The sequence below is a fragment of the Sturnus vulgaris genome, chromosome 13, assembly GCF_052056855.1.
Source record: "Sturnus vulgaris isolate bStuVul1 chromosome 13, bStuVul1.hap1, whole genome shotgun sequence".
In the NCBI taxonomy this organism is placed as follows: domain Eukaryota; kingdom Metazoa; phylum Chordata; class Aves; order Passeriformes; family Sturnidae; genus Sturnus; species Sturnus vulgaris.
The window spans coordinates 16992797-17018202 of record NC_142255.1 but is presented as its reverse complement, the minus strand read 5'-3'; the positions used below and the strand labels follow the sequence as shown (position 1 = coordinate 17018202).

Here is a 25406-nt window from a genome sequence, read left to right as displayed (position 1 = left end):
TTTTTTCTTTAAAAAAATCTAAGTACAGGGTGGTTTGATGAACAAAGAATTTGTAAGGAATAAGGCAATATTTAAGGTCTATAGTTGCTTAATTAATTTCTAGAGTGAGAATTTCTATTTTCTTTGGGTTGTGAGAGCTGCTTTATATATATATGAAGGGTATTGCTTGAATGCTGTAAAATATTAGGTATTAGATATTCTTCCAGAGGGGAGATGTAAGTCTATTACTTCCATGCACCCTGAAACAACTGATATAATCTGTTTGGAATGTAGTATTAGTTTTTAAAGTTTTCACAGCTGGCAAAAGGGAGTAGAACAAAAAACAGAGTAGCAAAGATTAATTCACCAAGCTTTTGTGAAGAAGCTGATAGAATTTTGGAGGGGGGGAAGTATTGTCTTCAATAGTTAAGTTAGTCCCTTTTCCTAAGCAGATATTTGCTGAATTGGAAGTAAAGATTCTGAGGCTTTTCCGGTGTTGGTAAACACTTGTGCAAGTGTGGGAGGGATGCTAGTGGTTTAAATAAACCAGGAATTTGACAGAGACCACTGAAATTAATTTTTGCACTGATTTAATTGATTGCTCATGTTGCCAAGCTTTGTGTGCAGGGTAGGAAACTTAGAGGAATAATACAATTACTGCATCTGTGCCACACAGTTAAGAAAAGAATTGAAAAATTTGAATTAGGCCTTACTCAGAAATTATTCAGAAATGAAACCTTTTCTTTCCTCTAAGATTTCTTCAGCTGAAGTTGATGCAATTCTTGAAGTTTCTGTTAAAAGTATGATTGTAGCTTTAATATTAGCACTCCCATGTGTATCTGTGCCCAAAACAATGGATTTGAGGGTCACTGGATATTTGAGGTCTGTGCAAATTAATCTACCCATCCATAATTAAGAATCCAAGCCCTTGCTATTTGAAGGCAAGTCACAGACACAGCTGACTCAGCTAAACACTGGTTGTTTTTCTTCTTGCTGCACACGGATGTGATTGGCATGGCACTCATCTTGAGGTAGAGAAGAAATGGAAGCAACTCAACTATGAAAATCCTGGTTATCACCTTGAATATTTTTCTGCACAGTTGTCTGATACTTTCAAAAATTGTTCGAAATGCTGAGTAAGAGAAAAAAGATGTTTTCTGCAAGTGCATTCTGACCACACTGCAGAGCTGGCAGCACACTGTTTGAGTAGCTTTCTAGTAGATGGCAAGAACAGAATATGGCCCTTCATTTAGAAACAGCTCTTTAATTTTTATCTCTTTTATTATTACTTATATATATTTCTTTTATTTCTTGCTATTGGCAGGCACTGACCAGTGTTTTAAACTGTGAAGTGGAAGTGTTTAATATATTCCAATTTTTATCTCAGCTGTTCAAATCTTAATGAGAGGAGGGAGAAATCAAGCTGTTATGCTATTTAACACTAAACTATAATGGGACTTTAGAAATTTCAGGCTCTAACACTCCATATTTCTTTTCCATTCTAATAAAAATAAATGGTCCTCAGGAAGGACTGAAGCTGGTCTTTATGTAGATAAAAAGTAATGTCAAAAAAGAGGGAATTCAAACCTTTCAGTGTAAAGCTCACTGTTCCCTGTGGAATGAGGCCTCTTCTACAACAAAATCCATAAAAATGGTAAATGGAAAAATATAATGGCAGTTTCACTCAGAGACACATTTCACTAGACCAGGTTGCTCCAAAACCCATCCAACCTTGCCCTAAACACTTCCAGGAATGGGGCAGCCACAAATTCTCTGGGAAAACTGTGCCAATGTCTGGTTTTGGATAGAAATTGTCATGCATTTTATGTTGTTTTTTATTTTAGTTCTTTGGCAATTGAATCCATTGGTATATACCTATTGCTCAGCACTGATGGAAAAAAAAGCCCCTGAATATGAGTTAAATGTAGCTAAGCTGCTTGGTGGCTGTTACAGTATCAGTTCTGGTCTTCTTGCAGCATTATCAAAACTAATGGCTATGTATGGACAAGTTTTTAAATTTAATTTTTTGTTTATAATGGGGAGAAAGGAGTTAGCAACATGCAACCCATGATCAACAGGTTGCTTTTTTCAGGTGTCATTTACCAGCACAAAGAGACTTTGCAAGCAGGATACACACAATTTAATTAACTATTTATCAGCTAATATGCAAAATAGCTAGAACTAACATATTGCTGGGCTGAACAGTAACATGCTTACCATTGCTCATAAGAAAATGGATGAGTTCTAGCTGGCCAGGAAGTTTCTAATAGGCTGGGGAAAGTAGGTCTCTGACATTTATTGGTATGGGCTGATCCTCACCATTAGAGTTATCATCACATATTCTGGATGACTGTTTTTCTTTTTTTTTTTTTTTCTTCTTTTGTATCTTTTCTCTTGACTCTTTTACCAGCTAACCATTGTCATCCCAACAGTACTTGCATGGTTTCAGCTTTCTGTCTTTCCTGCTGCATCAAACTAGACCCTGGACCACAGCAGGGCCAAACCTCTGGTCTGTGGGTGACACAGAGCTGGAATGTGCAAAGCTTCAAGGGATCAGGAGCATGTGCTGAAATCCACTGAGGGTCTCTAAGGTCTGGTGATGTGACACCTCCTTTTTGGAGTGTCAGTGTTGTGGGCTGAAATCGCTTTGTCCTGTACAGGAAAAAAGAAATTACAAATGTGTTTTAAAACATTTGAAAGGAGGAGCAATGCTAAGGTTTTTGGTTGCTGTGCTGACAGGCAATGGAGTCCCTAATGAGCTGGGTCTTCAGGTCACAGCAGCATATCTGGGTGCTCAAAGCACAAAGGTGAGTTTATTTCTTTGCTAACATACAGTTATTTCCATGTACTTTAGACTTCTATGACTTTGATACTTTTATCTGTTATTTTAAATATAATTGAGTGACAGTACTATGGTGGTAGGAAGGCTGCCCCGTGTCACCTCCTGAATTCTACTTTTAATTTTGACAACTGTGTATTGATTTTAGCTCCTGTACCTCAGTTTTAAGGTTTGTGGTAATGAATGGCAGGCATGCTGAGGTTTTCCAAAAGCCTCTTTCAGATTAACAGTGGTCACTGCAGAATGCTATCAAATTGTTACTTTTGTACTTACTTTCCCCTCCTAAACCTTTGCCTCACGCGTTAACACAAACTGACGCTAGGTTTATGGTTTGTCATTCTGTGCCATTTAAATCAGTAATTTGGGATTTTTGTCGGAGTTTCATGAGTTCAGACGCAGCGTGGGCTGTGTCTCCATGGTGAGGGCGGAGGGCATTCGCCATTCCCCGAGCCCTCAGCCGGCCTGGCCAGCCTTTCCTCGCCCCTCCCGGCATGGCCCCCGCTGCTCCCTGCCGTCCTCTGTCCCCTCGGCCGCCATCCCGGCCCGGCACAGCCCCTCTGCTCCCCGCCTTTCCCCTCAGCCGCCATCCCGAGCCCGGCCCGCCCTCAGGGCTGCCCGCACCTCCCCGCAGGAAGTGATGGCGGCCGAGGGAGGAGGAAGAGAGGCCGCGGGTAAGAGGGAGGAGGCGGCTCGGGGTGGCCAAGGGCGGCCGAGACGCCGCGAAACACTCGGGGCTTTGCAGGGAATCTCTGCCCGGCCTCCTGCGGCCGTGTCCCGGCGGGCCCGGCCCCTTATGGCAGCGCCCTCATGGACCCGGCAGCGCCCGAGCCCTGCACACAGGGCCACCCACAGCAGGTTCTGCAGGGTTTGTTTTCCCATTTCCCAGCGTACAGGTGACTTTTCCAGGTGTTCGGCTAGTCCAAACCTGCCCACAGAGAGCTGGCCTGGTGGTTCCTGCCCGCTGTGGTTGGGCAGGTGATGCTGGGGAGAGGATGATCCCCGAACTCCTGTTGGCAGTGTGTGTATGGGGTCTCTGCACAGCTGGATGAGTCAGCACTTCAGTAGATCTCAGGTACTCAGGCATTAAGGAGCATTGGCAGCATAAAAATACCCATTTTCAAAGGCACCATCAACAATTGTTTACCCAAAATGAGCGAAAATCAGGGTTTGACAGGGATAAAAGGAGCAGTAAACATGTTGGTTCTTGACCACACAAAAATAGTTGGACTATTTTGGTGTTGAGATGAGATAGAAAAGGCTTTGTATAGTAGTGTACAAAGTATAATATGCAAATATACTACTGTATACGTATACTGTATAGTACTCTTCCTTTAAAAAGTATTCATTAAAGCTTTTCTTTGCTATTGGTGAGGTGACTAGAACAAGACATTTGGACATAGAGGATGAAGTTCTTTGTGAAAAAGCCACTCTCCCCTTGTCTCCTTTCAGCAGGAGTTGATTTGCTGGTGTTTGTGGCAGTGGGTGGAGAGCTGCTCTGCCCAGCAGAACTCAGGTCCACTCAGGACCTGGTGGACTCACAGGGCTTTGAAATGAACAGACATTGTGTCAATTCCCAAATGGCCAACCTCGCAGTGCTTGGTAAGGGACGTGATTTTAGCATAGGTGGATCTTCTGCTCCTCCATGGATTTCCAAAGGAGTCTGGCATGTGCAGTGTTCTGGGTTTGTGTTTGACTAGGAGGACTTCCAGGAATCTCTGTTCACGCACTTGTTTGGATAAGGGCCCATTGCATCACCTCAGTTAGCTTTTGCACTGCTTTCCCTCCTGCTCTGTTTTTATACTCTTCTTTCTTAATTTGTCACGCTAGCAGGTAAATGGAGAGAAAGTGAATTTATCTTCTGAAACACATTTTAAGTTGCTGCCATTTATCTAAAGCACCTACTTCATCCCCTTCAGTAAAATAATGATATTGTTCATTAGTTCCTCTAGCTGCTCATGGCTAAATGCACTGCAGTCAGATTGCTCTATTTTCCCCCCTCCTATCAACCACTTAACGGTAGTCAAATATTTGTAATAATGCTTTTTTTTGGCGGGGGGGGGGAAGACTCTTAGTTCTACTGATGTTCTTAAAAAGAATATCTCTAGATGAATAGATCTTGGATTTTCATGTCCAAGGAAGCATTGTAGTGTTGGGCAGTTCAATTAATATCTACATTTTCCCCTGATATTTTCATTGCCCTCAGATTGAATGTTTAGAATAGTTGTTCTTCCATCTCCTTCCTCTTTTGGGAGAACTGATGTTGTTTTTAGGTGTTGTCTGAGTTTTGGTGCAGTTATTTAATTGCATAGATCAATATTTAAAATAATTACAGTGCAGTTGGCAATAAGCAAGTTGAGTATGCAGTACACTTTGAGAGCACATAGAGTCGGCCATTAGCTCTTGTGCAAATATTGCTTTTCAGTTCATGTTGTGTTGTAATTGAGATGCTACAGCTCGTTCTTGATGGCTGTTCCTGTAACTGTTTTTCACAGGGAAAGATTGTTTACACTTCCATGTTTCTAAGCCCCTTTACAAGTCCCAGGCAAACCTCGCTGTTAAGAAGCAGGCCAGCTGTTGACCTAGAACTTGAGGTTCTTGTTTTAAATTCAGCCTGCTTGCAAATTCATTTTGATTATAGAACACCTTGAAAGTCAGACTTGTATGTGTTAATCACCTAACAGTGAGCAACCATGTATTTGCAGCTCTGGAGCCTGAGAAATAGTTAGTGGATGAGGAACCTGTATATCTAGTTTGGCAATTGCATTAACGAAGCCTTAAATTTCCATCTGTCTCTCTAGGAAGATGGAAATCTCCCTGCCCTCCATGAAATCCGTGTTAATCACTTTATAGGAAGGAGTTCAACAGCCTGGAAGGTGGAAACACAAAATTCAGGTAGTGTATAGGCACTATCAGGAACGTGGCCTCTGTATCTAAAAAACCTTCTCAGAGCTCTAAGATGAGACTGATTAACCACCAGACTCCTACAGTGGAACTAAAATCTCATGTGTGGAACAGGTAGAATTTTACTTAGACTGTATGTACATAAGAGGTAAAGGCTGCTATAACATTGCCACAGCTAAGGTAAGTTGTTGAAACCTTGCTGTCTTTAATAAATACATAATTATGGTCTAGGAAGAAAAGAAATTAGGAAACAAAATCCTAAATACTTCCCTCAAAGGAAAACTACAGCCCAAACCCCAGCAAACAAACCAGAGTCCCTTTCCATAGTAGCATTTCAGTGAACACACTTCTGCCCTCGAGGGAAAGTTTGGGAAAACAAACAGCACAGGAGAAAGTCTGGCTGTTTTCAATTTGCAAGTGGGAGGTGTGCAGGCATTATGGCTGTGAGTGTGTTATAGGAACCTACGTGATGAGGCTGGTATGTATTTGCCACATTGTGTAAAGGTTGCATACTGAGAGACTTCCAAACTCCTCGCCTGGCAATTCCCAGCTCTGGCATGTTGTTTTTGCAGAAGGGTTGGCAGACCCTCAGGTTGCACATATCTGAAGGAAACTGTGTCCTGCTCAGTTACCCAGAGGTCTGTGGATGCTTAAAAACGTTGTGTTTGTAACCTTTGAAACTGCTGTCTGGTGGCTGGGCTTTACAGTATTACTGACAACAGATGGCAAATGGCTCCGCTGATGTAATTCTTGCTGGTGTTTCATTCCTGTGAAGTCGCACAGTTTCAAAATCTCAGAAAGTGCCTCCATATTTTTCCTGCATAATGATTTCAAGCCAAACTAAACAAAAACATTTTCTATTATTCAGATTCCAGTGGTGTCATGTGACATTGTGGTAACGATTGCCTTGCAGCAGTTTCAGATAAGTGCACGTTTGGTAGCAATTTTAAGGCCTGTGTCCTTTAAGTAATGCTTATTAGTACGTAACAGATGCCGTTTAGAAACATTATGCCTTTTAATAGGCTCTGCTTTTAGCCTACATATTCCCATTCCAGGCAGACTGTGGATCAGGCAGGCTTGGAGGTATGCTGTCATTTATGCAAAGCCTAAGTCAATTTTCTGCTCTGAAGTTGAGCCATGTGTTTTTCCTTGTTTCTTCCATTCTGGTCATAGCTGCCTTGCTGTGTTTTTCCCCCTAGTCATATCTTTGGCTGATTGTCAAGCAATTGCAATCAAAACCTTTTGCATTTTTAACCACCAGCAGTGGTTTCTTTTGTCCTTACAGAAGAGCCTGTGTAAACTGCATTTGAACACACTGAGCCTCACTATCAAGAGCACAGCAAGCACAGAGCTAGCCCTCTGTTGCCAGCCTGTCTTTCCTTCCCTGCTTTTTCCTCCTCTCAAAAGGAGAAAAAGGGAAAAGCAGAGCCATGCTGATTTTGGAGCACCTTCAAAGACATGTAGAATAGCTGACACAATGGCACAGAGAAACAAGAGCAATGTTTACATATTTCCTCCACTACTGGCAGCTCTTTATTAAAGCAGGTTCTGAGACAGCCTTGTGATAGCTGGTGCAGGTGACGTATTAATTTGCAGCCATGTAATAAATTTAGCAAAGTGGAAATTACTGGGGGAAGGGATATTTGGTTTTGTTTCTTTCATTTTTTCCCCCCTTTCCCCCTCCCCCCTCCCCAATTAATTGCTTTATTTTGAGATTATTCTGGCTGTGCAAATTGATCCTTGAAACTAATTTGGGGAAAGGCTGCTGGGCTTTCTTAGGCAGACTTATGCTCTCTGCTGGTGGGAGCAGTAGGCCTGTCACATATAAAGCATTTGCAACTCAAAATATGTGGTATTTGAAGCAGGTATCTCTGAAAATCCAGACAGTCTCATATTTTCACCACTACTTTGTTTGTTTGGGGAATATTGTCATTTCTGATAGCAAAGCAGGGCTTTCAGGTGTGCCACATACTGCTGTAGTGTGTATGAGGTGATGTTAAGGGCTGTGTGTGGTGTGACTTTAGGTTTTCTCACACTTCCTTTGGATGTTGGTAGTAATAGGGAAATGGATTTGATGTGGTACTTAAATCCTAGCCCTGGTGCCAGGTTATAACTGTGTGTGTTTCAGTAATAACTTTTAATTATTCAAACACAGTCATTTTCTGAAAGTGTCCTGTCAGTCTGTCTGGCTTTTCCTCATGGGATGAATTCATCTCCATGCTGCCCATTTGTCAAACTCAGTTGTCATTTCCTGCTCTTTCACTATCATTGTTTTCCTGCTTTCCCTCAAGTTACAGAATGACTTTGGACCAGTGCATCCTCCTTTCTACTTTCCATCTTTGTAGAGGATTGAGTTGCCACTATCTGTATTTGCACTTGTGCTTCATAAAAGATCTACTGCTGTTCACAGAATCTTTCCTGCCATTTGCCTTTCAGATCAGCCTCTTTCTAGTTGTTCTGGAAAACTTGTGTATTTCATTTTGTTTAGGGGATAGGCAAATAATTAAGTTGACAGATTCTTGCCATTTGAGTATTTGCTTCCATATGCAAGAAAAGACAAGTTTGGTGCCCAGAGAAGCTGTGGCTGCCCTATCCCTGGAAGTGTCCAAGGCCAGTTTGGACAGGGCTTGGAGCAACCTGGGATAGTGGAAGGTGTCTCTGCCATAGCAGGGAATTGATGATCTTCAGGTCCCTTCCCACCTGAATGATTTTATGATTCCAAAATCCATATCTCTGCCTTCAGTAGTCAAAGTTAGCCTTTTCCAGGAAAACTTCTGCCCATTTCTTGATTGTATGAAAACCAGTATTTATTAAGAACTTGATGCTGATGTTCACAATTTCAGAGGTGTTAGCAGCAATCACACTGGATCGATAGAATTTCCTTGGAAAACGTGATGTGAACATGAACCTCAAAGCCTTAATTAATGACAGTTCTGAATCTCCCTTTTCTCCAGCACTGCATTTTCCCTTGAATTATTCTCTAAGCTGCCACTTTCTTTTTTACATATAAGCTCTGTGAAAAACAAAGTTAAATATGCAGAAGTATGAATTCTGATATGTCATAACTATAGCTGGTAGCATTTCCATAGTTTTAACAGTATGCTGCAGTTTTTATTTGTCTGTTAAAGTCTCTTTCTGGGCTGTGATACCTCAGCTTTTTTCAATTACATTGAGTTAAAACTTTGTGCTAAACATGCCAGTCCAGATGTGCATTGTGTGTGTAATAGGACAGGGGTAGCCTGTTTACACAGATGTATTTTAGTTTATTTGTACTATGAGTTGGATTTGGCTTTATATTTGTGAGTGTAACACTGCTAAAGATCCATATGAGGAAAAATAGATATAGCTGGAACCTATTTGCTGGAACTTTAACTGTGGGAGTAGTGATGGTTAGAGTGGAGGAAATATCCCTTAAGTATGCACTCACCAGTACATGATTCCCCTCAATATGCACTTGCTTTTCTAGCCTTCAAAACATTTTAATTAGTGTGGTTTCAGCAAAGTATTTTTATTTAAAAAGCTAAATAATGAAATCAGTTATTTAATTTCCTCATCTATTTTTTTTCCATTTCCAAAATTGTGGATTATCTTAAATTTTGGGAAATGAAAAACGTGTGTTTTATAGACCTGGTAATAGAAGGTTCAAAAGGCCTTCAGAGCTTATGGAAGTGTGTGAAAATTGAAGGTGTTTTCCATTTTCTCATCTACGTCCAGTTAAATATGTGTTTATACCTAAAGCTTTTTTTTCTTCTCTTTTCTGAAATCAGTAGTAAAGGTGTGTTTGTGGGAATAGCCTGGCTAGTGGGATAGCAGCCTGTGCTTGGCATGCCTAGGATTTGGTTTGCCCTCCATTTGAGTGACAAAATCTGTAGTAATGACATATATAGCTAAACTCATCAATTTAATCAAACAGGTTTCTTGATTGGGACTGGGTTAGGATTCTTTTTTACCCTCTGCCTTCAGTTATTGATTCCAGACTTAAAGATTATTTACAGACAGAAACTTTTATTTAGTTTGTCTCCTGAAGCCCTTCTGGCCATTTGAGTTGTGATAGAATAGTGACACATGAATGGAATTTTGGGATTGAAACATACAAACCTGAAATCTACATCCTGAATATTCCAGGAGTTCTTGTTCTCTTAGAAATGGGAGAAAGCAGAGCAGTGGGAAGGATGTTTTCATGGCTGATGTGCAGCACGTGGTGCAGAGCTGCCGTGCTGTGCTGGACAGATACCACACCATGGTGTTCACCCTCTGGCTGCACTGCCACCACACGCTGTTACAATCCTGCAGTTTCACTTACACCAGAATTTGGGTTTTTGACATGTATTTTCTCAGTTAAATTCAGGATGTGAGAGTCAGGTTCTGCGTGTACTCCCGGGAGCGTGCCAAAGACCTCTTCCTTCCTTTGCAAGGTTAAACAAATATGGTTGTCTAACGATAACCACATGCCTGCAGTTGTTCAGGCTCATGGGAAGGGAAGGAGAAGAGTTGATGTGAAGCCCTGCTGTTCATCACAGAGCTCCTGCTCCCGTGAGAGGTGAGGAACAGCACTTCAGTCACGTGTGTATGGTTCAGAAGGGCAAAAAAGGTAGTTATTTAATCCTAGACACTGTCCTGGGTGTGCTTCTGTAGTATGGCAGTGACAGTCCATGGAGAACTGAGAACAATTTATGTTATGTGACTTCTTGGTCTATTTAGGTAGTGGCTTCAGAGGCACTGATAAGGAAAGCATCACACCCTTTTGAAGTGGTAGATAAGATATACACTCAACTGATAAGGAGCCAGTCAGAAGATGCTGTGATTTGTTAGGGGCCACAAAACCACACCTGTGTTAAGAATAAACCTTAGAAGTTCGAGTCTCAGTTGCATGGTTTTATTATAACAACATTCCCTCCTAAATATTGATACGATATACTGTCATTTTGTTTTGGTGCATGTTTGTCTCATACTGCAAAGTGGTTTTTGATTTAAAAAGAAAAAAAGGAAAATACATCTTGGGCAAAACCCCTCAGAATATCATTAGAAACACTTAAGACTTGCTGAAGTTTTTTTTTTGTGGATTTCAGTGCTGCTATTGCAAGCATTAGAAATGGCAAAACTGAATTAAAAAATAATGAAACTTGAAAATTAGAAATGTTAAGTTCTTTTTATCTCTCTTGTTCCTACATCACTAGAAATCTGACTGAGGTGTTTTTCATGTTTTTACATGTAAAATTATGCACAAATTTGCACAAATGTACAAAATCCAGAAACAAGTCCTGTGGTGACTGATGGCTCTTCTGTAAACATACAAACTCTTAATGGATGCATGTAGTATCCTTTTCTGTGTTTGTAGAACATGAAAAAGTAGTTGTAGGATAAATGATTAATTCATTTCAGACATAACACTTTTCATGCTTCATCTACGGTGAGGTTGATGCATTTTGCTTTACAATCTGGCTGCATCCTGAATGCCCTTACTCTGAAATGGGCATTTCAACAAGTCTGACTTTCCTGGAAGGACCAGCAATACCTCACTGCATCTTAATCAAGCCAGTTTGTTCCTAGTCTGAAAAAAAACTTCATCACCGACTTTGTTGGCTTAAGGGAACAGTATTAATTACCTGCAAGTGGATGCTGGAATAGAAGATTCTTAACAATGGAAGCAAATATGCCCATCCCTGGAAGTGTCTAAGGCCAGGTTGGAGGGGCTTGGAGCAAGCTGGGATTGTGGAAAGTGCCCCTGCCCTCGGCAGGGGTTGGAATGAGATGATCTTTACAGTCACTTTCCACCCAAACCCATTTCATGGTTCCAGGAAATATCTCTTGTTTAGTAAATTGTATATTGGCTTCATGGTCAAAAATAACTTTGCAAAGAAGCTTCAGAGTGTGTGATTAGATGGAAGGGTGTCCTTTTACTTTTGGACATTGCAACAGTCTGCAGTTTCACTTCTGGAATTTCACATACGACTGTATGCACCATGTGTTTTCTGTTGTATTGAGAATAATTCTTTTGCTCATGGAAAAATATTTCCTGCTTACTTTAACTGATAGAATGAAATCTTGCTGAATCTGTAATGATGGGAGTCTGTCTCTAATTCACAAAAATTAATTCTAGTTTAGGGTAGAATATTGTCTCCCATTTTGTGATTGCATTTATGTACGTGATGCAGAACATGTGTGTGCTCATGAGATATATCTGGATTCCCACATATTGATCTTTTTAGGTCCTAAGTGATGTGAAATTTATCTGACTTTTACCTTTCAAGGAGAATATTTGTCCACTTGATGAAACTCCATGATACTCAGTTCTCTCTTCTGGAGGAGACAAGGGGTGGAATAGCAATGGGAGTAGAAAAAACTGAGTTTAGGGATCTAGACTGAAACTGGGTCCTTGGTTTTGGCAGAGTTGGACAATGTTTAAGGCTGAGGTTTTGGAGGGTAGAATCTCCTAAAGATGACTGAGTTGTATGGGCAGTGCCTGCTGATATTTATAGCTGGTTTTAGCTGAAGCTTTTCACTTTAAAAAATCAGATTCTTAGTGCAAATTGATGACAGATCACCAGAGTGAGAGGAGATGTACTTGCACATCCTCGCTTGAGAATGTGGCCCAGACTGCTCCATGGAAACAAAAGAGAGAAGCAGATGCGCTGCTAGTTTTTGCTTTAAAATCTATTCTGCATGCCTGAAATGGAAATGTGCTCGTTGGGTTTCTCATTTATTTGTCTCTAGATAATTTTTCCCTGTGGAACTGCAAAGCTTCAATGTCCTTTGCCCTGATAGCTGGTGTCCTCTGGAAGGCAAAGGCTGGTACCTGTCTGTCACCCCCTCCCTGTCACTGCTGCTTCACCATCCACCTCGAGGATGCCTTGACCTTGTTCAGCAGCTTTGGCTGTTCAAGATGTCAGCCCCAATGTCAGGAATCCCTCTGGTGCAGGAGGCCTCCCGTTTTAAATTTATTCTCCTGGTTTATGGTCCCACCTCTGTGGCTACAGCAGGAAGCCCCTTTTGTGACTTGGGTAACCCTTTGTGCACAGAGCCACTTGCAGGAGCTGCTGGCAGGGTCCTGGCAGACTGGCTGCCACCAAGTGCTCTTTTGTTGCTGCTAGGTAAGATCAAATTCAAATAAAATCCTCTAATTCCAATTAGGTCAAAAGGCTGTCCTTGGAATGTCATAGTTTTGATATCCCAAGGTGTTGATTGGGCCTTGGACTGTGCACTGTGAGAACAGCACTGCTTTTATTCTAAAACAAAGTTAGATTATTTTGCATTTGATTTAGCAGCCTTTATAACGTCCTGTTAGCCAGCAATAATTACGGTTTTAGTAGAATGCCTAGTAACAATAGTTATGGATAGACTTCGAGCTTTTTTTCTTGTGCCTGCATACAAAAGAAGTGTAAAAGGGACATATACACCAGGGAAAATGTTATTTTGTCACTTTATACTGGGAAAAAATTAGTTAACATAAAAAGAAATTCAGACAAGTGGTTTTTGCCCTGCCTATGGCAGCTGAGCAGTATGAGTGGTATGTGCAGGGGTGTTCACATTTTGAGGGGATTTTCACAAAAGCCAGCCTTAGCACCACCAACTTCTTGAGGCCATTCCAGAGTACCTGAAGTGTCACTTCTGTTCCATGTTGTTCCTAAAGGAATCTCCCCCCTCAACATTTCTTTTCTTTACAAGACATTTTTATTCCACTTTTATTTGAACATATGCTCCTAACTCACTTGGGCCTTTTCAGTGTATTGCACAGGAAAGACTAAGTTCACTGGAAATCTAAAAGCATATTTTAAAGGGAAAGATTACTTCTGTGCAAAGCTGTATTGATGGAAAGTTGATCAGAAGTTTCCTCTAATGCCTCATTATTTAATCTGTGACCTTATTTTATCCTTCAAATGGTCCTTGTTACCTTAGGGTGCAAGCATATTATGTGGCAGAAAGTTAATTGCTTAGTTCAGTGAGAAGAAAACATGACTGGGCTGTTAAGTTGCATTGGCTGCACCCTGGCAGGAGGGAGCCTTGTAAGCAGCACCTCATGAATAGTATTTATTAACATAGCAAATATTTTTCTTTGTGCTAAACTCAAGTCTTACATGCCGCTCTTTTGTAAAGGATTAATTTACTAGTAAATTTGCTTTTGTGAATTACTAAAGTTTGGAATAATAATCTTTAATTTCTCTCTTGATATAACTTCTTTGCTCGATGGTGTTTAAGTTCTGCCTGTGATTTTATAATGCCAGTGTTGCAGTGCTCTTTCCCATTTTGTCACATACAAACATGCTATGAAACCCATTTACAGAGTAGCTTCTCTTCAGCATTCTGAGTACACAGCTTTGCTGCCAAGCCTCGGGATGGAAGCTGGTTGCCTGCAAAGGGCAGGAAAATAGTGTTCAAAACATTTTAACTTTCTTATCCTTTTGCTGAGGAATCAGATACTGATCACTGCTAGAGGGAGAGTGGTGGGACTATGGGTGAATAGTCTGACCTGGTACTACAAATCCCATGCTCTTACTTTTATGTGGAAAGGTGTTAGTTTCAATATGGTACCTGTATGATTCATAGTTTGTTAATCTTGGTATAGACAGGTCTTACACTGATCCTTTTAAGACTCTTCCTTGTCTCAGCCATTTACTTTACTATCAGTGCAGTTATTTCACATTTAACATACCAAGGGAGCTGCCATGTGAGACCAAACCATCATTAAAAAGGGAGGATTCAGAACTAAGATACCAACTACAGATTTGTAGTAGAAGATTTGGTTCTCACTTTGGGGCTTACAAGAGTTACAGGTGTAGCTTGTTGATTGAAACCCCCTGAAATTGAAGCTATTTCATTCCTGTGATAGCAGAGTGGCTGGACACCATTTGGGTTGCTAACACATTTCTTGTCATGTTCTTTTTCTTGGGCTGGTGATGAACCACCAGACAGTCTGGTTTGTTGTATCAGAACGAGGTTATTGCTTCTTCAGGAACACCAAGTTGGACTTGGCATTTAGGTTACAGGCATCAGATATATGTAATTTTTGTTTGCATGCAAGTAACAAATACCCTCCAGCATTGAGTCACATGGGTTCAAAGTTATGTTGCATAAAAGATGATGTTACTATTTTGAAAGTCTTGTGTAGGTAAATTTTTTACATTGTTTCATTGTCGTGAAAGTGCCCAGCTGATGTTAGTCAAAAAAGAGAAAGAAAAAGTTAACAAAACAGCAGATCATAGACTGACCCAGAAAGGGCAGTCTTCCAAGAAAGAATGGAAGCTTTGGAATTCTTTCCCTGTTATATTTTTGGACAGTGCTAAACTCAGGCTGTGTTTTGAAGAATTATTTTTGCTCTTCCAGCTTTAAAGAAGTTTACCTACACCTAGAGAAATTTGAGACTGTGCTTGTTGAATTCAAAGGAGACAAGTGTGATTTGATGCTATCATTGTTCTGCTTTGTAAAATGGCATGTCAAGAGGTAAATAACATACAGATAAATAACATAGAGACACGTTTTTACCAGCCTTACTATTTTAGACTAGGATTATACAAAAGGCTCTAATGAGATCATTAAGGGCCTAGCCACACCAAGCAGCTGCTGGGGAAACTGAAGTTTTAAGACTTATGTTTCTTATTTAATGTAAAAAGTAAAAATAATTTGTGGGTTTTTTTTCATCACAGGTCGACTTTACTTGGTTGATACAATAGCAGGAGATCCAGAGGTTCTGCAAGCAGATGCTGAAACATACTATGAAAAACTCTTGAAGAAGTCATTGTCCACTTCTGATGTTTTTTCCATCCCTGGAGGAGGAGAGGTAGTAGGCTGATGTTTCTCATGCTGCAGATTAGTTTGTTGGTTGTGCTCATGATCTGCTAATAGGGGTAAACAGGTGTGGCTGGGTTGCAGATCTCTTAAAATCATCAATCCTGCATTATTTCAAATAATTTGCATGCTATGAGAGCTAAGCTTAAACTCCAAGTCTAAAACCCTCTGAGTGTGGAAGAGGTTTTGAAGTACTTTGGTGAACTTTGCATCTTGACCTGCCTCCTTACAGGACTGAATCAAAAGCACATTTTATAGAGATTTATACCACGGTGCTGCTCTGTATTCTGCCTAGACTGTGCAGTTTACACAGGCATTGTGATACACTCTATCTTTTGTTTCCATTCTTTTCAATACTTGTTGGTAATTTTGAGTGTGGATTCTCCCAAAGGAATTCTGTTCCTAAGACACCTGGGTGGAATAGAGATGACTGAACAGGCCTATTAAACATTTTTACTGCAGTCAACCTATGAAACCTTTAATTCTGGCATTTTGTAGATCATAAAAGATGTGCTGAGGTACCTGTTATTGTACTATCAAAGCAGAAATTGGATTAGTTAAAATGACTGTTTGGAATACAGTAGCTTTTCTGCAATTTAGGAAAATAATATGCAGTAGTTTCCAGAAAAATGCTGTTCCAGGTGGGATCAGCTTCAGCTTTGAGCTGGGAATGTAACGGGGTTTAAATGCTCTGCTAATGCCCTCTAGTGGAGCCTGTAGGGCTAAATCCAAACAGACTGAACATGCAAAGATTCCCCAGTTTAGGGCTGCTGAGTCCTTACCTTCCATGCCTGCTGGTACTTTCAGAGGTTCATTTGCTGTTCAGTAGAAGGGAATCCCAGGCAGTGCTCTCTGTAATCCTGCAATAGCCACACACACTGACATCAGTTAAAGGTGGACGTCGGGCTTTTGATTCACAACTGTCTTGATTTTGTGGCTTGTCACCAGCCCTAAAATATATCACATGACTGATTTGAGTCTCATAGCAACACATTTCTCTTTGCATTCATTTAATTCAGGTCTAATCTAATCTAGTCAGCCAGTCAGGGGCATAAGTAATGGTAGTGTTCTTGCTGTATTGTCTTTTTTGTCATAGTCTATAATAAATAGCTCAAAGAATGTTGATGTTTTGTAATTTAAAATAATTTAAATGTAATAAGGCAAAACTCCAGTGAACATCCCAACTAACAATCTCTATTATAGACCCACAGCCTGAAGAATGAGAGGTTTGGTGTTTGAATAATGGCTGCATTACCAGGCATTTTTTGCCCCTTCTGCATCTGAATTAAAGCAGGTTTCAAGTGGCAGGACTGGCAACAGTGAATAATTGCTTAGCAGGAGTTAAGTGGCTGTCAGCCCACTCGCTGGGGTCACAGAACTTCTTTTTGGTATGGCTTGGTCAAGCATCCAGGACACAAATAGCAGGGATTAAGTGAGGATAGGACAGCAGCCACACTCAAAGCCATGCTTGGCTTGTGCTGCCCTTGTTAACACCTGTGAAAGTGCACATTACCTTATCAAACAGAATAACAATCATGGCAGTACTGGAAGCGGTCCTGGCCTTTTCATTATGGAAATGCTCCCAGGTGCCATAATGACATCGATGCTGTTATGTTTGAAGCATGCAGAGAACAACTGAATCCCCAGATTTAGGCAAGCTCATGAATACAGATTTCAAGCAGTTTTCAACTTGGTTTTTTTTTTCCTGGAGTCCAGTGTTTGCATAGATGCTTCCAGGATTCTGGCACTTGTCAGCTACTGAACACTGGTTTCATCTTAGAGTTGTTATCCCGAATAATCCATATTCATATTTCTTCCATGTACCAAGAAATATTAAATGTAACACGTGACTGATTTGAGTTTCATAGCAAACTGACAAATGGGTGCAATTAGAGAGAGAGAGGCACACCCACACATACACAATGGACCAGATTTTGGAAAGTACAGTACATACTGTGCTAAGTCATGCACGCTCTTTGCCTGTACCTAAACTTACATGACAGCATTTGCAATATTCATATGGAAATCGTCATTTCTATGCATATAGAGCTGTTTGAGCACAGTAATTTTGTGTTTATGTGTCACATCATTTAGAAGTTTAGTCTAAGAGCAAAAGCTTGAGAGCTGCATTTTGATTCTAGCTTTTCCTTCAACTTAACCACCTTGTGCCAATTATCTACCCTTGCTGTGCCTCGAAGATAAACTGCCCAGGCATTGCCCCAATGCTTTGATACTCCCTGTACCCTGAGGCTTAATTCATTGTTTGCAAAACACCACAAGTACTCAGCTGGAGGATGCTGTAAGAAGTGCAAGTTGTGTTTGTTTTCATTTGATGTGTCTGGTCTTTCATAACACCATTTGTCTGCATGTGACAGTGTTCAAAGCCAGGTTATGTACTAACCAGGGCAAGTCAGCATTTAGGTCTTCACTAACTTCAGTAGCTTGATTTCTTTTAAATTAACTTCCCTTATGGATAATATTAGAATATTATGTGTATTTCAGTGCCGTGAAGTTGAGGGTTGAGAGGGTGTTGTGCTGAGCTTGTACCATGCATGTCAGCAGAACATGTCAATGAAACATGTCATAAGTGCATCTGATTAATGAAGTACTTGTGAGCTTTGCACTACAAAGAGCTACAGGGCTTGTTTGTTTTTTAGGTTAAACTTGAAGATTCCTGTGTGTGTTTTGTCCCTCTCTACCGAAATAATCCTACTTGCAAACTGTTGCTGTTAACTGATCCAAAGGATAAAGAGACAGGTTAGAATTGGTCAAAATATTTTGAAATTTGAGTAGTTGTAATTTCTTTACCTTTAAGATGGTCTGCTTGTTTATGTATTTAAATATTCTGGGTTTTGTTTTGAATATGAAGTGGTTTCAGTTTATCTGTCAAGGATTTGTGTCAGTGGGCTGCTGATTAGCTAGAAGAATTGACAATCAGGGCTTTTAAATTCTATGCATAAATTCTCTGCTGGTAGCTGAAAATTCATCTTGGGTAAACCTGTTATTCTTTCTGACTTTATTCAACAGGATAATATTTTTCTAATTCAGAATGATGTGAAATTTAACACATTATGGTTTGGATAGAATCCTGAAATCCTTAAACAATAAAATACAGGTATAAAGTTGTATTGCTTCTTACTGATTCTTATTAATATTCTTTTTTTTTTTCTTTATGATATTTTAGTCCTAGGTTTAATTGCCTTTTATTTACAATGCTGGTGTTTGAAGGCTATCTACTGGTGTGCAGGTTAAGTGAGGAGAGTTGGTGTTGTTGTGAGACAATGTGCTGTAGAATTCTTGGAGGAGGACATGAACTTTTGCATTGACTCACTGTGTCACTTAGGAAATACAGAACACATGAAACCTCTTAAACTTCCAGCTTCCAAATGTGGCAGCAAACTAATGACATCTGTCATTAAAGATGTACTTTTTTTAAAAGGATAAGCTATAAATTATGCCTGAAAGTCTTTAATAGCCAGTATTCTTAATAATAGAGCAAAGGCAAAACAAAATTCTCTGTTTATTTCTAAGTGTGGCAGGTAATGATCTTGCACTCCTAGAACAGGTTCTGTTAGTGTAAGCGTTCATTGTTCAGTCCTACCCTGTAACCAGGACATTTCTTCAGAAGAACAAAAAGCAGATTAAAATCACCTGTGGTTAGAGGTGAACTCTGCCGTTTTCCAGCTCCTTCTACACTGGATTTCATCTGGGCCTTTGCTAATGGGCTGTGATCCACAGGAGAAGGTAGGAGACCTTTCCAACTTCCAAGTGTAGTCAAAAGACTTTCAGGCTCCTCTGGAATTATTGATGTAGAATTACCCTTCTGACACTAATTTATACATTCCATTAATGTTTTTCTGGAGAGAGATACTCACTGGTGTGATAAAGGGGAGAAGCATCTGCACCAGAAGCCAGACTTGCTCAGAGTGCAGTTGTGCTTGCCTGACTCTTGTTCAAAGGAACGTAGCTGAAAACAGCATTGATTTAATTTAGGCTGCACAAGAGGAATTGGGATCTGTAACTACAGTGCAGGAATAAAGAATTATTAAATAGATGCAGGTGAAAGTGCATTTAGCACAGCTCTTCACTTAAATGATCTCATAGTATTATGAACAAGAAGTATTAATGAGATTACAAGCACACAAGGAAAAATGATTTCTCACAGGAACAAGTCAAACAAGTCCAATTGGAGCCTAAATTACATGATAGCTATCTTCATTAAAAGCTTAAACCTAGCAGAATAAACACCTTATTATATTATAAACAACAGCCTGACTGACTGCTCTGACCCCCCCTTGCAAAATTTCAGCTTAAGTTACCAGTCCAAAGTCAGAGGAACAGAAAGGTCTCTAAGCCTGGTTATTTAAATAAGGCCTACATCACCTGGCTTTTGATATTTCCTTCCAAAAGTGTGATTTAAATAATTTTCTGGAAGTTCTTCGTTTCTGGATTTTATATACTGTAAACATGTGGCCATTTCTGCACACATCAAATTTGACTGATGTGATTTGTTTTTTTCTTTAGGTGAGTTTTAATAATTTTTCATTAGTTCTTTAAAGCCTGCTGGGATGTATGTGCATACCTATACATATGAGTATATACTTTTGGAGTATTTTGTCCTAAAATTTTCCCACAGCTCAGCAGATTTGGAATTGACTCTTAGGATGGCAGACTGTGCTAATGGGGCAACTCCACCTGGATTTGCTGACCTACATGGCCTTTTGTTCTGACCAGTGAACAGATGAAATTAATTCAAGACCAATTCCTTCAGAAAAAGGCAATATATTTTAACTTAGTCTTTGTTACTTTAAGGACATTTTACTTTAAGGGCAGAAAATGAAAACATTTAACAAGTTATATAATTTTCTTTTCCTGACTTGAGCTTTACACTTTTCTTGTGAAACAAGTTTCATCCAGATGGAAGAGGGAAACAATCTTGCTGTAGTTGATTTCTTCTCTTCCTCTACCTGTCCACTGCATCTGCATTTTAGTTTTCTTCCACAGCAGGAGCACTCTTAGAAGCAAATTTCCTGGTCGTCCCCACATACTGTGTTTCAGTTTGATGGCATTTAATTCTTGAAAATTGGTTTAAAGAGGGATGGATTCCACCACTGAGATTTATTTCTGATCATCTTGATAAGATGGGCTGTCCAGAAGTGATGTGTAGCTTGTGGTTTGAAATTATCTGCATATTTCAAAGAGAAAATGGGTATGGCAGCTTTTCTGTAGGACTTGGTCTTGGTTGGAAGCATTTTTAATTTATTTTTGATGGGCTGAGTGTTATGTTCTGTTAGTATATCTGTACAGATATTTTTATGAGAATGTAAATTGCATTGTAAGGGCTTACAGAGCATAACATGGGTGATTAACATCTTTATAACACTAAATAAACATACCTTATTGTGGCATTTTCTGTATGCTGCATGTAATAATTCACAATAACTGTGAGATGCCTTGGAACATTTATCACAAGACATTTGCAACAAATCACTGAGTGAAGCTTGAATTGTGGAAGAAAATGTAACTGGTTGCAGGAAAGATCTATCTGAGATACTTGAATGCCTGCCATTCCAGCAGGAATCTGCCTGCCTCCCAAGCTTTAATGTATTTGTTTTGATAAAATTCCTAGAAAAGAGAGAGAAATGCTCTTACTCCATTTTAAAGACAGGGAACTGTGAGACTCAGCTAGTTCAGGGTATGTCGATGCTGCAGAATGCAGTGCAAAGTAGGATTTCTCAGCTTGCTCCAGTATCAGTGTATTTCCACAGTGGAAGTCTTGCAAAAGCAACCTCTTTAAGTGTGTCAGCAAGCTGAAATAGTGACAGAATTAAGGTGAAGATGTCTTTACAGAAAGTACCACTACTTTATCTTAGATATTTATTAAACGAACTCTAATTACATCTCTCATACGTCACCTTTATTTAGTTTGTAACTGAGGGATGTATTTCAGCAATTCAGATAAGGCAGGGGGAAAAGAAGGGCCAAGCTGGATGTTGCTTTATTTTTTCTTCTTTTCTCTGTATGTAGAATCCTGATGTGCACATTTCATTTAAATAATTGCACACCAGTGTGGGAACATTTGGCCAGCATAGCCTAGAAAGTAAAAATATAATCCAGGCCTGAGTTGGGAAGGGATCCATGTTTGCCCAGCAAAAGTAGACATTTCATAATCACAATTGCATTATACTTGGTGCCTAATTCAGTTCAGTCCTGGATTCCAAACACCCTGTGCTGTGGAATCCTGTGCTCCACTGCCTGTCAGCTTCTTGCAACACTCTGTGTTTGTGTGAGTGCAGGTGATGAAAGTAGTGAGGTTTAGCAAGCTGGTGCTTACAGGGAAAGCCACCCACCTGAGCGTGTGTAAACCCCATTAACTGACCTGAAATGCATTTCACCTCGTCTTGCAACTGCAAGATCCAGCACACCAGGTCTTGCAGTTGCAAGGTCATTGTAGTCACACACATCATGATTCACAGGGTTCAGGTGATGTGTTTTGGCAGTAACCCCATCTCTTATGATCAGGTGAACTTAACTGAATGTCTTGGAAAGAACAACAAGACTGGGAAGGGAGGGAGAGGGAACATGTGGTCTCACAAATCATGTTTGCATTTGAAATAGTGTTCCTCAAAGTTGATTATAAAATGAAAATGAGAGTATGGGGAAGCATGGATGGATTTAACTGCGGACCAGATGTTGACTTGAAAAATGATAACAAAAAGCAAAGTACATATGTTTGTGTGAAATCTGGAGAAATGTTTTTTCCTTCAAGGAAGGCATCCATATAGATAAGGTTGCTCAAGTAATGTGATGTGACAGTTGCTATGTCAACTAGTGTTCCCTTCCACACATTTAAATTATTGAATAGCACAGTAAATGTTCTATAAAAGCAACTCCTTCCAACATGGTTATGCATCTTCCTGTTTTCCTCAAAGCTTTTAAAAACTTTTCTGACCTTTACTATGTGTCTTGTATGTCTGAACTGTGTGCCAAACCTCGTTGCAGCTCTTATTAAAGTCAGCATTTGGCCCATTATGTCCCCTTTGTGTGACTCAGCTCCCTTTGTAGCTGCATGTTTCATGGATGTGTAATGGAGCAGTGGCTGCTGCATTTGAAAGCAGAAGGAAGGGTTTGAGGGAACAGATTGAATCCATCACAGAAAGAGTATGAAAATCCCATGCAAGTAAGTGCATAATATTTAATGAATTGAGTCTGCTGCTATAAACAGGCATCTGCCCTTGCGTGCAATACTTCTTCCTTGTTAACCCAGCACACAAAGTGTAATGCTTTCTGGCACATGCTTTAATAATTTATTGGAAATATAAGTTAGCTAAGAGGAATCTCCAGCCTTAAAGCCAGCAGGAGTGATGGAGTCTGAAGCAAAAAGGGAAATTAACCTGTGTGCATCAGTGATATTTGTATAACCTGAGGCGAAAACGGGTAAATGATGAATCCTGTCCTTAAAGTAATTTCATTTCTTTGTGTGTGGATTTATTTCTAACTCACAGATAATTTTGGACTTATATTTTTCCCTAGCTGGGTAGGTTAGAACCAGTTATTGGAGCACTTGTTAAGGACTCAGGACGTGAACTCTGTGCTGCTCTTTGCAACGTTCTTCCTATATTGTATTCTATCTTTCTATATAAAAATGGACATGGTAGGCGCCTTATTTGAAGATATTGAAGATACTGGTGTTCTTGAGCAATCCTGAAATCGTGGCCATGTACTTTAGGTGAATGTCACCAGTGTACAGATATTAAAATTTCTTTTTGTTGAAATACTTGCTGTTTGACACGTCTGTGGTCATAAATGATCATATTTCTGTGTTTGTTCCAAAACCTCATCTAAACCCTTAAAATTTATTCTCTATCCTTTGAAATGACCCCATGTCAAAACTTTTCTTTCTGAACAAGGCTTGGAAGTAATTTCAGTGTCACTGTTGCTGCTTCAAGTCTTTTACTTGTAAATCTATTGGCAGGCAATGAATTCTGTAGATGAACATGTAGGAGTAGGGTTTAAATACTTGTTCCTGCAAATGTGAAAAATTGAGGAAGGATGGGAAGAAGTGGGGTGCAAGTTTTGCATCACACCTACATGAGGACTTGACTTACGTGGGTTGCTGATACACTTTTGCTTCAGGGCAAAGTGTATCTTATTATGTGTGTCTGTGTCTGTCTTTTGTTGATAGAAACCTCTCTGTGTGCATTTCAACCTCGGAGAATATCTGTCCATGCAGAGATTTAGGAGTCTGTACTCTAAAGCTACCCATAGATAGAAATTCAATCACAGAGAGAGCTGAAAAGCTGTTTGATAAAGCAGATATGAGAATTTTTATGTTTGACTTGCATGAGTGCAAATATGTGCACTCAAATATATGCAAATATGTGTGTGTGGGCAGGGGAAAGTTTGAAAGAAACTTGAAAACTGTAACCTTTATCCCCATAGCTCCACTGTCCCAAATGCCACTCAAACCTACTCTGCTACTGAACTTACTATTAAGCAGGAAGTGCTTTATTCATATGGAACACAGGCTGTCACACCAAAGTCACATCAATTCCTGAGAAAAATTACCTTCACTTGATGCCTCGTGCAGCACTGAAAATTGGATATCAAGGGACGGGGAGGTGAAATTGAAATACAGTTGTTTTTCTGCTGTCTCACAGACTGGAGTCAGCTGAAGGGAGAAGTAGATCTGAGGCTGACTGTGAAAAATTCAGAACCTACTTTGTGGGTAACGTGTTCCCCTGTTTTTGTTTTTGTAGTTTTGGCAGTTTATTTGAGCCAGCGTTGGTGGCCTGTGGAAGATGTTGTGAAGACAGCTGATCCTGCTAGAGATGGGCTTGTTTTGGTGAGGATGCTATTTTAAACAGTTGCCTTTACCCTGGAGCTTCCCAGCCAGAACAATTCCATGGAATTGTCTCTGGTTTCCTACAGCTCCTGCTCTGAACCTGTGGGATCTGGGCTCTGTGGCTCACCAACAGGATACAGTGACATGCACATTAGCCCTCTCTAAACAATTCTGTGCATGCAATTTATTATTCATCTGTGGAATTTATTTTCTTTTCGTTTTTAACTTACCCTCACTGCCTACTGAAGGAATAATCATAAACTGAATTACTACATTAGCAATAATTTCTCACATTAACTGTCTGGTGGGAGGTGTTACTACCCTTTAGAACAATGTCTTATCTATCTAGTTAAGATTTTTTTTCCTTGGATAATGCTAACATTGGGTTCATTTTATGAAATGGTTGCTATTTAGTAATTTCTATATACATAGTTCTTTTTCCAAATACATTATTTTGGTAAGATAGAACTACTTTTTCATAATTTGAATGATTTGGGTAGCCTGTAGTCTGTTAGAAGCAAAAAGTCAGATGCCTTCTGCATATGAGCTTTGTGTTGCCATGAGGTTATTAAGTCAGTTTTGTTTCCTACCCAGCCCTCAATATCTGTGGTCCTTAATGATTCCATTTCTTTATCATCTTTTCCTGTCACACAGAGTTTAATTATTTGCAGAATTAAATAGGCTTTTTATGGGTAACTGAGCTGGAGGGATTTTGAGATACCAATCCTTGCAAGAAGACCTTGGAGCATGAACACAGGCCTTCAGGCTTTCAAGCATCTCTGTATCAACAGAGAATGAACAATAATGTCTCAAAACAGAAATCTTACCACCTCTAGCTCATTGCTAAAAGGTAAATTGCCACTATTTGTGAAAATTCTCACTTCTTTTTCAGCATTTGTGTGAAGCTTGTTTGCACCAGTTTTTACCTTGATGGTCAATATAATGTTCATTTATATTCCTCCATCTTCCTCTCCTGTCAGTTGTCTTCTAAGGAGCCCAGCACAGAATAATTGTTTATGTTACACCTAGATTGTAGCTGGTTGGGACAGACTATTCTCT

General features: G+C 39.9%; 2 protein-coding genes across 3 annotated transcripts in view; one reads left to right on the top strand and one right to left on the bottom strand.

The window, feature by feature from the left end:
• The window catches only part of PGPEP1L (pyroglutamyl-peptidase I like), a 31251-nt gene extending 14777 nt beyond the window's left edge, over window positions 1–16474 (bottom strand). The window contains exon 1 of the mRNA XM_088172646.1: window positions 16285–16474. Within this exon, the coding sequence (XP_088028772.1) occupies window positions 16285–16291 (7 nt within the window). The 5' untranslated portion in view covers window positions 16292–16474. The remainder of the gene's footprint in view (window positions 1–16284) is intronic.
• The window catches only part of FAM169B (Protein), a 36011-nt gene continuing 14033 nt past the window's right edge, over window positions 3429–25406 (top strand). Inside the window, exons 1-4 of one of the 2 annotated variants that reach the window (XM_088172644.1) lie at window positions 3429–3489; window positions 15361–15494; window positions 18160–18259; window positions 24262–24347. In XM_088172644.1, the coding sequence (XP_088028770.1) occupies window positions 3456–3489; window positions 15361–15494; window positions 18160–18259; window positions 24262–24347 (354 nt within the window). In that variant the 5' untranslated portion in view covers window positions 3429–3455. The remainder of the gene's footprint in view (window positions 3490–15360; window positions 15495–18159; window positions 18260–24261; window positions 24348–25406) is intronic. The other variant, XM_088172645.1, reaches the window with a different exon arrangement.